Here is a 13500-nt window from a genome sequence, read left to right as displayed (position 1 = left end):
GTAACTCTGTATCATTGAAGCAACTCATTACTGAAACAACTGTAAAAACATGTTCTCAAAAAATATGTTAAGTACCACATTCACTCATTTAAATCCTACAGTTTTCTTCTTCTTTCAATAAATTATGTACTTAAGTATTGTCAAACAGCAGCTTTTAAATTTCTATTTGGCCAAATTCAAATCAACAGGAGAATAACATATCACTTGAGTACATCATTATTTGCTACTGCTTAATCCACTGAAAATCATGTGTCATAGAAGGAAACTGGGATGAAGACATGGAGGTATATTACTATGAACCTAGAGACCAAACTGGTTTACACTACCTCAGAAACCTTCAACGCATTTAGAGTACCCAAAGGGTAGGAGATGAGGGAGGTACAGAGATGAGATGAGCCTGTTAGAGACAGACACAAGACAGAGCAAAATAAAGAAATATAAAGATGAATGACAAAGTTACATACATGTGTAACAATACATTTATTCATGGGAATAGAGAACATGAAGAAAGAAAGGCTAAATATTTAGAAAATGTTGACTAAGTGAGCTTCACTTCCGAAACGTAAAAAGTATGCACAGAATTAAATCTGGAGAAAAATTATTATGCCTGAAAATAATTAATGTAATATAGGAAATAACAAATTTAAACACGTAATACTAGAAATATTTTTGCTTCTAAAATCCAGTCTTGACATTACAAAACTCAGTAACAACACAACAGCCTCTGAACAGAACCACCAGTGGTGTCAACGTAGATTTTTTTTGTCACGTTGATTTTTTTTTTGGAACAATGGAAAACAACTTTATTATACAACGTTTAATTCTGTCACCTACATGAATCTTTTAATATGTTCTCTTGCAAGGAATTCTAAGAATTGTTATTCTAGCTTTTATTCTTCAGAGGTAGAACATTATGACAGATAACTTTTAAACTCTATCTTACTTAGGATACCACAGTAGTTACAAAACAAGAATGCATATAAATTATCTAAATGAACATAGAAACATTATGCACTTGAAGACAAAAAGTCCAACATTTGTGAAAAAAAAAGTAATTGTAAAGCAATAAAACTGATTTACAAAGGCCATAAATAAAAATCATTCACAATACATATGCATACATTGTTTTAAGGGCTGGAATCTATGCAGATCTAATACACATATCCCATCCTTCTAAATCTAAATATTCTTAAGTAATCTATGGTTTTGAAAGTAACTTAGAGACCTTTTGCTCTGTGACTTCTTTTGAGATCTTAAATAAAAGGTACAATGGAAAGTATTCAGAATAAGGTGAAAAGGTATGTGAAAGAAAAGGAATTAGATTTATTAGTAAAGGACACGGTAGAATGAAGATATCCTAGACCTAAAGAAACTGTCTTAAATTAGTTTTAGTATACAGTTTACCACAAGGGTAATAATATTTTATAATAGATTTGTAATCCAAGTGTCTTAAAATATAATTGAGTGCATGACCTACATGACAAATACAAAGATTGATATATTTCTCTTTCTAGATCATTAAGCACAAAAGGCTGATTTTTATTTTTAGAAAGTCTAGTTTCAAGGAATTATTTGAAAATTCTTGATATATGTCATTTGAGTACTTTCCACTCATATCCTTTTTGGTGTTCTAATGTTAAAGAAGATATTATTTTTCTATTATTTTTCGCTGTTGTTTTGCCAAATGTAACTGTCACTTTTTATTGAAACATCAGAATCAGACATTTAATTCTCACAGTTTTGATGCTTAATGAAAAGTGAAAGTTAAACACAGCATGGTGGCATTAAAAATGCATGGTGAATCCATAGCATTCTGTCTCTTAGCCCTTAAGAGAATGTGCAGAACACCAAGAAAAAAATATATACAGAAAAGTAAAACTAGTGTAATATTTGGAAGTGAGATTGATAAATTACTACAAATCACTAAAAAAGTTATGAACAAAATAATTTGGACTTGAGAAGAGAGGAGCAAGGAAATCACTGTCTTGTAAGTGTAATCTATAAAATGGGGAAGATCCACATTTCAAATTCAGAATGTTTAACCCTGGGGAAGGTTGCATGCTAAAGGAATGAGTCAATTAAGGAAGTAGAAATCTTATTCTAGATAATTCTTTTAAACTTCTTTACATAAGCATCAGTTGGTTTTTGAGGGAATTTCCATTGATTTGCCTCTAAAGTAAAAGTACTTTAAGCAAGAGGGGGCTTATTTCTATCCTATGCTTGGGAAGAAAAATGTTTTCTGTTTTCAAGTTTTTAGAAAATCCTAACTCTAATGCCTATTTTATAATCTTAAAAGAAAAGTCAATCTTTTTATAGGAACTACTCTACTGAAGAATTTTTTTTTAGTATTTAGAATATTATTATTCCCTTTTGTATATCTTGAAATTCTTTTCCATCTCTCTGTACTACTGCACAAAAATATTAAATCTCTACAGCATATTTTGAAACAGAATATCAAATCTATGTTTATGCCTATGATTTTTAATGTTTGTTTATCTAGAGTTTGTCAGTTTTTAGAGTTCATAAGTAGATTGAGAACCTTAGTAATAAAGGTCTTTCACACTTCTTTTACTTCTGGATAGATTTATTTCTAAATTGGTGACGTCTATATGTATTTTCAGTATTCTCAACACACATAATCATGCAAAGTGTGTGAGGAAGCAAAACAGAGTAAACAAGGAGATGTTATAAGCCTAGGCTTAGAAAACTACTTCTGACAACACAGTCTCCAACAATACTTAATTGGATATATAAATCTCATTAGAAATGTTTCCAAGTTTTTATTACCCTACTGTATGGCTCAAAAGGATCTATATGTGTTCAGATAAAGGCTGACTGTACAGATGGCAACAGAATAACTTCAGAACTAATATTCCAGTTTTCAGAAAAACTAAGCAGTTACCTAGACAAGACAAAAACCAGGATCTCAGAAAACTTTATATCTGTATGTATCTATATGCAGACTTGTGATTCAAGGCTATAATTCTATTATGTCTTTTTATGTTTAACAGAAGTTTAAAGCAGTAATAAATAGTGTGTCCATGTTTGCATGATATTACAATATAGAGCTCATCCAGTAAATTCAGTACCCTCTTACCTTCAAGAATAAAATGCATGAAAATTATTTTGTAGCAAACATTATCCCCTGTGGAATTTGAGATATAAATTATGGCTGGTTCACAGCCCAAGATCCTTGCATTTTTGAACATCTCCTTGTTATAGATATCAGATAATATTTTATTATCTGATTTCCAGCAAAAGTAATGAAATGAAGGCAGAAGTTTATTTTTAAATCTGCTTGCATTCATAGAGAGTTAATTCATGGGAATATTTTAATAAGGTCTTTGGAATCATGTAGACATAAGTCCATAGTCAAAATTAGCAACATCTCAGTCTATTTTCTTAATATCATCATACTAAATAAATACTAGTACTGCAAGCATAGTAAAAATACTACATTTATAGTAAGTTACACAAAATAAGAGCCTCATTTTGATGTTATTATATTTTAAAGCAAATCGTGGTTCATAATATGAATATTTTTCAAATATATGAGGGGATTCAAATCAAGTTATAAATGCTAAAGAAATTCAGTGGAATCTACAAATACAAATTAGTATAGACCATAAAGTGCTCATAATGTTTTCATTGAATTTAATATAGGCACAACTATAGACTCTTCATATAACAATGACTTATATTAAGTCATTTAAGCGTCTTTAAAAAATCAAATGAGTATTTCAAAAATCACTTTGCCATTAAGAACTGGTTCTATGTTCTAAGACAATAGTATATCTAATGATCTTCATTGATTTATTAAAGCATTTATTCTACTTGTTTTTGTATATTTGTTTCAATAGTATGAAAACTGGTAAAAATTCCCATATAAAGTGAAATCTGAAGAAAAGTCATTTTCATGCATTTATATTTAAGGCACCTCTGAAGCTTTTGAAAATAGGAGTGAAATTACATAAAATAATTCATACTGACAATACACATACTTTAGCCCATTTGTGGAATTCAGAGTTTTTCTAGTAAAGCATTTGAAATTACTTTTCATTAATATTTATCTTTTAAAACTGAAAACTTGTTAACAAATTCATATTATCCTCATGATAACTTCATTTTTCTTCACAAGACTAATGGAAAGAATAGATACTAACAAGAGATTCTTAAGCAACTTCCTTAGTATAAACGATGAAGGGTCAAAGGGATGCAAGGAGGAACAAAATACACAGGGAGGGTAAAACAGTCTGGGGCGCAAACCACAGGGAGTAGGAAACAATAATTGGTGTCATCAGTGTTGGTGTGTGAAGGTGGTTAGTGTGGTGGCTTTATGGATGTTGAAAATGCAGCACTGCGAATAGCAATGAGCCCGTGACTTGGAAATCAGGCTTAGGCAAGGCACTAGCTGTTCTTTTCCATTGTTACTGTCTCATGGAATTGTTGGCTATGAGCAACACGAAACCACTGTCTTTTTCTGCCAATACTAAATGGTGATTGTATTCATTTTATCTAAAAGGCCGTAATCAAAGCACTGCATTACATTCTCAAGCTATGGGACAAAGGGTAGGACCTTGCATGGGATGCAGTTGATGTTCCACTTATGTCTGTTGCATTTGAGTCTAGAACTTTTTATTAGATAAAAATTTCATTTGCATTCTTTCATAAGCCTTTTAGGAAACTTAAACTCTTGATAAAATTTCTACAATTTGATGCTTGATAATAAGACTATATGAATAAAAAAAACAATTTTACTACAACAATCTTAATTTCAATAGATCATTTTCAAATAAAAGATATTTTACAGGATCTAGAAACACTTTGATATTCAGACACCTATAATGAACTTAAGGGTACAATAAAGAAACATTTACCATTTTTATCCATGGAATTTGGTTCTGATTGCTTTTTGCCGATATCAGCAAAGGAACGGACAATAGGAATTCTATTGGTGAGTTTTTTCTGATTCTGATGGTGATGCTGCTTCATCAATGCCTCATGGACCCTGTGGCGTACATCCTCATTGAGCTGACCTGAGCTCACTTGTTGGTCAAGGACCATATCTGAAGAGGAAAGGCAGGAGGAAGATTAGAACAGCTGAAGTGTGGTGTGCCAGCAGTGAACCACTGAGCACAAATCACCATGCTCTAGGTAATATTATTCATCTTAGAATAGGAATGAATCCTTTACAAATCTCCAAGTATGGTCTTACAAACAGAAGTTTATCTTTGCAGCAGTGTTGCCCAAGAAAGACTTGAGAATTTTTTATAACAAACCATTCAATTTTAAAGATGTAATGATCTTATAGAGTATTATTTTCCAAATGGACATAGTTGTACTGAGGACAGGTACTTCATATTTATATTTTAATTTGGTTTTTCTCCCTTTTTTAGTAGAGATTAATTCCCAGGTTTCCTCTTTAAGTGAACAAAAGTCCATCTGTAAAAATCTGATGCAAGGAGGCTTAGGCAGCTACCTATTAATAGTTGGTTGTATTTGGAGAGTAAAGAACTGTTTCACATTGATATAAAGTCAGTCTTCTCAAGCACACATTAAAAATGTGTTTATATTAAAAAGGTCTACTATAACCGTAAGACAAAGAATAAAAGGTGAGATTTCAGAAGACTATTAATTAAGCAGATTAATATTTACTATATGTAGTATCAGAAATGCCTATACAACAAGTAAATGAATAAAGACATTTCAAGTTTCTTAGTAATACAAAGATCACCTCAACAAACCAGCATAATTAATCTACTTTTAGATTATCAAACATTAACTCTACTTGATTGTTTGAGACACTAACTCCTTCTGTGAAGCACGCAGATAACAATGCACTGCCTTCCATTGCCCCACTGAATACACTAAAGATTTGAAAATTCGCCCTCATAAACAGCGTTTTCCTTCAATGTAAAAGGGAAATGGACTATGAAATCAGACTTGGGTCACTGTATCACATTCTAGCTGTGTGGCCTTGTAAAGTTGGATAATCTGAGGGTCCTTAATTGTAAATTGGAGATAATATCTATCTCATGGGTCATTACCAGGACTAAGGACATAAGGCACATAATACACTGATTGGAATAAGAGGACTCCAGTAAATATTTCCCAGTACAAGATTTCCTTTGCAATTTCCATTAGGTAGGTTATGGGTACATTAGGTAGGTTATGGGTTTGAATTTTGTGGTTGTAGTATGATTTTAATACATCCATCTGTATTTCATAAGAGTATATCAAGTGGAGGTAAAACTGGGTTTATCAATAACAGAAAACCCAAATAAAACCATCTAAAACAAAGAATTACATTGGCTCACATAACAGAAAGGTCAAAGCTAGGCTGGATTTAATTCCCTTTCTCTGTGATTCTTCAGCTTTCCTTTCCTCTAGGTGTGAGCTTCAATCTCAGGCTGATTTTCCTTATTGTCATAAGGTGGCTGCCAGAAACGACAGGAAATACATATTTTTGTTCATATCTTTGCCTTTTTGTGACTTTCTCATAAAAGAAAAGTCATTTTAACCTTGCCCAGGAAAACTTTTCCTACATCCAACTGACACAACCTTGCCTATGCAGAGCCAGTCACTGGCAAAGATGATGAGCCCTCATGATTGGCTTGGACTAATCAAGAACTGCCCTTCATTCAAGAGTCAGTTCTCTAAACCAGAGGTAGATGAATATTTTCTGTAATGGGCCAGATAATAAATATTTTCAGCTTTGTAGGCTATACAATCCCTGTCACAACCATTCAACTCTGCCTTTATAACTCAAAAGTAATCATTGACAACATGTACACAAATAAGCATGGTTGTCTTTCAATAAAACTTTCTTTTGGACCCTGAAATTTGAATTTCACGTCACAAAATATTAATCTTTTTATTATTTTTCAATCATGTAAAATGTAATAATCATTCTTAGCTCATAAGCCTGACAAAAGCAGGCAGTGGGCTATATTTGCACATAAAGTATAATTTGCTAACCTTTGATATCACTTGGCTGTTTACAATGGAAAGAGGTAGAAGGCAAGTTTGGGAGTCAGCTGTAATGTAATGTTCACTATACTCACTTCCAAAGTCCCTTCCAATTCTGAAAATATATGATAATATAGAATATTTGATCTATATCTAAGTTCTTTGGAGATCAGCAGTTATAACACTCATGGATTAATTTGAAATAAAGGAAATGACAAATTGTCAACATATGTGACTTTTCACTGAAACCTTGCTAAGATAGAAAATTACATATAAAATATGCATTATATATTTCATAATGGGAGTTGCAAAGTAGGTTATTAAAACATCAAAGGAATACCATCGTAAGACAGTTTCATCTGTAAGCCATGATCTGTATCCCCAGTTCAATATTCTAATCAGAATCGAAATGAATCATATAATAAACCACGTTCATGGTCATAATTTTTAATTCCTACTAAAGCACAGTAGGAATTTCCAGGCTTGAGCACTACAAAAACCGCAAGTCACCAGCTTCACAGCTTTTCAGAGATAAGGTCTTTATTTGAAAGTTACATAAGAGAGAGCAAATAGAAAAAAAACACTTCTCTGTTCATTAGTCACACAGAAATACACAGTAGAGGTATAACTGCATCAAATAATACCTTAATGAACTGGAAAAGTTAATCATCTTGCGTAAGAATATGTCATATGGAGGTGAGATTGAAGTAGCAAAGGGAGTCTGATTCACTAATCACATTGTTCTCTTCACCACTATAATACACTCATATGTTAGTATTAACCCTGAAGAGTCGGAAAGGATAATGGACCATAATGGCTTTGGGCCCAGAGTCAAGTCCCACAATCTCAGCAGGCTATGATGCCTAAATAATACAGTCTAGCCTGCCAAAGCACAATGCCAGGATCCGGATGATAAGAGAAGCTAGAAGGTAAAGGATAAATAGATCACAGTCTTCTCCCACTGAGCTGGCTTTGGAGAAACTAGTAGCATTGGTACACAAAGGCTTCAGAAAATGAAAAATTAGTTTGCATCCTAATCAGTCAATTACTTTCTTATGATTAATCCATCTTGATGACTGAATAAAAACCTCTAAGATTATGGGATTTTACAGATTCTATGTAAATCTCGGATCGCTTTAAAGATTATCTTATAAAGTCTTTGTTTTAAAAACCCAGTGTTTTAACTTTAGAAGGTGATGTGAGGAGTGGAAAGCAGGATGGCTCTAAATTCTAGTTTGGTTAACAGCCCTAACAGGAGTGTGTATACTGAAAATGTAAACTACGATGAGAATACTTACTTTCCAGACCAAGGACACTAATACTACAGGCATGTTAGAAAACATATAACTATTCCGATACTCCCAAAATTACAAATTATGTTCACTGGAGCAACCTATGGATTTTTACTTCAATGAAAAGATTTGAGACAATAAAAGTTATTTTACTGTTGAGAGCAATGATTGATAACCTGCCCATGGTACTAACTTTGGTTTAGTTTTAATTTCTCACTCTCATTGACAGAATTCGTTTAAAGGATACACACTGCAGAAAGAATCCGGAATTATTCATCTTTAGAGTGCTGAATTTCAATGAGATTAACATAGACCAAAAAAACGGCCTATGATTTATGTGAATATAATTAAGAAGCGTTTTAATTTAATTAATCTCCATATCATAATAAATCCTCGTAAGAAAATATATCTGGAGAATTTTGGATATGAAAAGGTTAAGTAATAGTTTGAAGGAAGAAGTTGAAATTTATTCTGAGTTCCCTGAAACATTGGGAAATAGACTTTTTTAAATTAACTTTATCCAAAAGAAAATCCTACTTTAATTATACCAGAAATGCTTGACAGACCTGCCAGATACAAATGGGATTTTTCTCCTGCTAAGTCTATAAAATCTCTTTAAAGAATTATCTAAGAGTCTATTAAAAACATATCAGAACATTGATATAAAAATCCTTCATCATTTTAAAACAATATCTGGGTCATATTTCTCTGCTAGAAAATATCTAGAAAACATTAATGCTGCAGAGCCTGTGCATGTGCAAAGTACTAGGATTTAGAGACTTTAAAGACAAACTATTATACCTAGCTTTTGGAAAATTGAAACTAGGGACTAATAAGTTAGTAACCGCCTATCATGTAGAAAAATATGATAAGTAAGAGGTAAAGAAAAAATTCCAGGTCTTACTGTTAATCACTATGGTCACAAATTATCATGCTATAAAAGAAAACAAAATTTATAATTATAGATTAATCAAAAAATTATTCCCATCTTCTCAAGTAGCACCTGTGATGTATCACTTTCTGTTTATCAGTTTACAAAATGGGGGAAATAGCTCCTCCCTACCTCATAAAGTTGCTTTGATAATAAAGTACAATAAATGGATGTGAAAATACTCTAAAAAGTTAGAAGTCTTAAAAATGTAACATATTTATTTATAACACACTTAGTAATACAGCTTGTCACAAAGGAAAAATAGCAGTAAGTAAACAATAAGAAAATAATTATGACCTATAGGAAAAATGTTTACATGAAACTTTATTGAGGGTAGAAATAAATATCTTTGGATTAAATGAATCAAATCAAAATTATTCAAAGAGAGGGAATCTCTTTTTATTAATAATTGAAAAGGAATTTAAGGTCATAGTGATCAACACAAGTATTTGTAATCATATTTTTCTATGTGGTGTTACCTCTAAACTATTCACATCTTATGAATGACATTTTGCAGACTGATCTACACTGAAAATGGGACATTCAAGTTGAGCTATTTTAAAAGCAGAAAGATACAGACTAATTAGAAGAGCAGAAAGAATACTAAAAAGTTATTTGGGATATTGAGACTTCATTTGTAAAGATAGACTTAGAAACTATAATTTGCTTTTAAAAGCTAGATTTAACACAGCTTACAACCTTCATACATTCTACAGAATTGAGTTTGGGGGATGGGGAAGGGTTAGGGGAAAGAAGCATAAATTTAGACAATAAAACTGAGCTAAGGTGATAAACAACAGAGTTTTAGTCAAATTAATGGGACAAGATTTTTTGGCACAAATAAATTCTTCAAAAAAGAAGTAGAAATTATATGCTTTAAGAAATGTAAAGCCTGGTTAAACCATGAAGGGTATTTTCTGAGGCTAATTTTGCCAGCTTGAAGAATTTGACAGCTTCATTATATGTAGTCAGCCCAACATTCATTTGGATTAATCCACTTTCAAAGGTAATGCCATCACTGACATAAGCAGCAGAAATAAACTCATTTGGAGCAAGGCTTTTAACCTTCAGAATTTCAGTTTCTTTATTTATGAAGGATACCAACAACAATATGGATACCAAGCCCCAAGTTTGTTTTGAGTACCAAAAAGATAGTGTAAAATTACCAAACAGAGCTTCCTGAACTGCAAAGAATTTACTATTTCAAAATACTAAGAAAAGCCCAGGCATTTGATTCCTAATTAAAACACTAAAATGTTTATTGGGGAATTTTACAGGAGGTGGGTCCGAGATGACAGCAAGACCCTGAACTCACCTCTTCCCATGGACACATCTAACATACACCTACACAGAACTATTCCTCCTAAAGAAGAACTGAGGGCCGATTAAACAGCTTCTGCACAGCAAATGATAGAGGGGAACACACTGAGAAGAGTAACTACAGGAGCCGACCTGCAATAGGGAGAAATGGCACAGAAGGGCCTGTAAAGACTCACCTGCCCTGGGGCACAGCAAACAAACAGCAGTTAAAAGGAAACCTATTCAAAATGGCTTAAAGACTTAAATGTAAGATCTGAAACCATACAATTCCTAGAAGAAAATATAGGAAGAAACTTCACAGACACTACCCGGAGTAAGATTTTTACTGATATATCCCTTCGTGCGAGGGAAGTAAGAGAAAAAATAAACACGTGGGATTACATCAAACTAAAAAGTTTTTCACAGCAAAGGAAACCATCAATAAAACAAAAATGGATCCTACTGAATGGGAAAAGATATTCGCCAATGATATATCTGATAAAGGATTAATATCACAAATCTATAAAAACTCACTCAACTCAACTCCAAAAAAACAAACAACCCAATTAAAAAATGGGCAGAAGACGTGAAGAGATATTTTTCTAAAAAGGACATACAGATGGCAAACAGACATAAGAAGAAATGCTCAACCTCACTAACCATCAGAGAAATGCAAATAAAAACCACAATGAGATACAACCTCACCCCAGTCAAAATGGTTATCATCAATAAATCAACAAACAAGTGCTGGCACGGATGTGGAGAAAGGGGAATGCTTGTGCACTGTTGGTGGGATTGCAGATTGGTGCAGCCACTATGGAAAACAGTATGGATGTATCTCAGAAATCTGAAAATGGAACTACCCTATGATCCAGTAATTCCATTCCTAGGCATCTATCCAGAGAAATCCAAAACTCCAATTCAAAAAACTTTATGCACTCCTATGTTTATTGCAGCACTATACACAATAGCCAAGACATGGAAACAACCGAAATGCCCATCGGTAGATGACTGGATTAAGAAACTGTGGTACATTTATACAATGGAGTATTACGCAGCCATAAAAAAAGAAATCTTACCATTTGCAACAACATGGATGGATCTAGAGAACATTATGTTAAGCGAAATAAGTCAGACAGAGAAAGACAAGTACCATATGATCTCACTTATATGTGGAATCTAAAGAAAAGAATAAGTGAATGAACTAATCAGAAACAGTTCTGAGGACAAAGAGGAAAAACTGAGGGTTATTAGATGGGTGGGGGGGTGGGGATAAGGGGAAAGGTGAGGGGATTAGAAAAGTCGGTAACCACAAAATGGCCTCAGGGTTTTTGAAAAATAATTTGGGGAACGTAATCAATAATGTTGTAAAGATTTTGTAGGGTATCTGATGGACACGTGTCCCATTTGGGAGACCACCTCAGGGAAGATGTAGATGCTTGATCAATGTACTGTTACACCTGAAGCTGAACAATAATGAATGCCAACTATAATTTTATATATATCATGTGATGGCTCGGTGCGATGTCGGAGGGATAGTGGAAGGGGGGATGGGGGAGGGGGGTCCAGAGTGTGAGGGATATAAATGATGAACGTCTAAGTATTACTTTGTCTTGTGCACCTGAAACTAATAAAAAATAAAAAATAAAATAAAATAATAATAATAATAAAAAAGGAAACCTAGACTAAGTAAAGGAAACCCACTTATTAACCTTAGTGTCTGTCAAGTGGGCAAGGAACAGCTAGAAGTCTCTCTAGGATCAGAGGCACCAGTGAATGCCATTTTTGACATTCCCCCTCCACCTGATAGGGTGGGTGGATGTAGTCCATATGCGTGAGCCAGCCTGTAAAGGCTGCCCCAGTACGCCCCAGGCAGGGAGCTGTCCTACACCAGCTGAAGATGTTCTGCCAAGGCATCCTCAATGCTACACACCCCAGAACACCCAAGGCTCATACCTACTCCAGCTCCATCTGTCTTGCTAGGATGACCCCTGGGCAACATGCCCTCGACACCTCAACCCATGTGCACTCCAACTCCATCATCCTATGCAGGCAACCCCAGTGCAGTGTGCCCCAGGACCCATACAACCCATGCCTGATCCAGCCATCCTGCCACGGTAGGCCTGCTGTGGCACACCCCAGGACCCCCGGCCCCCACAAGCCCTAGCTCCAGCTGTCCTGCCAAGTGGATCTGGCATTGGGACCCCGCAGCCTGTGGCCAAAGTGGCCTGGCATATGCAGTCTGCATGGAAGTCATTCCTACACAAGGCCACTCCTTCAGCACAGGAAGAGGTAGTTGTTTTGCCTCATGCATAGAAACATTGAAAGTCAAACAAAAGGAGGAGAAAAAGGAGTATATTCCAAATGAAGGAAAAAGATGGAACACCCCTTCCCAAAAGAAATTGTACTGAAACCGAGATAAGTAATTTACCTTATAAAGAGTTTAAAGTAAAGGTCATAAAAATGTTCAGGAAACTCAGTAAAAGAACTGGAGGAACACAGTGAGAACTTCATCAAAGAGTTAGAAAGCATAAGGAAGAAGCAATCAAAGCTAAAAAATACAATGAATGAAATGAAAACTACACTAGAGGGAATCAATAGCAAACTACATGATGTAAAAGAACTGATCAGCAGTCTGGGATACAGAAATGTAGAAATCACCCAATCAAAACAGCAAAGAGAAAAAACATTTTTTTTAATAAAGGTTAAATTAAGGAACCTCTGGGACCACATCAAGTGTACTAATATTCACACTGGAAGGGTCCCAGAAGGAGAAAAAGGAGAAAAAAGACTGGAAAACTTATTTGAAAAAATAATGCCTGAAATCTTCCCTACCCTCAGGAAGTAAATATATATCCAGATTCAGGTATCACAGAAAGTACCAAACAAGATGAATCCAAAGAGAACCCGACCAAGACATATTATAATTAAAATGGCTAAAGATAAAGATAAAGAGAATCTTCAAGGCAGCAAAACAACTAGTCACATACAAGGGAAACTCCGTAAGAC

The 13500-nt window shown here is 34.1% G+C and overlaps 1 protein-coding gene across 14 annotated transcripts in view; it reads right to left on the bottom strand.

The window, feature by feature from the left end:
* The window catches only part of SLC4A10 (solute carrier family 4 member 10), a 264790-nt gene that overhangs the window by 103789 nt on the left and 147501 nt on the right, over positions 1-13500 (bottom strand). For all 14 annotated transcript variants that reach the window (XM_081052804.1, XM_081052800.1, XM_081052797.1 and 11 more), the window contains exon 6: positions 4878-5066. In XM_081052804.1, the coding sequence (XP_080908930.1) occupies positions 4878-5066 (189 nt within the window). The remainder of the gene's footprint in view (positions 1-4877; positions 5067-13500) is intronic.

This window comes from Rhinolophus hipposideros (genome assembly GCF_964194185.1).
Source record: "Rhinolophus hipposideros genome assembly, chromosome: 6".
In the NCBI taxonomy this organism is placed as follows: domain Eukaryota; kingdom Metazoa; phylum Chordata; class Mammalia; order Chiroptera; family Rhinolophidae; genus Rhinolophus; species Rhinolophus hipposideros.
Note: the sequence above shows the minus strand (reverse complement) of the source record. Positions and strands in the feature narration are given on the sequence as shown.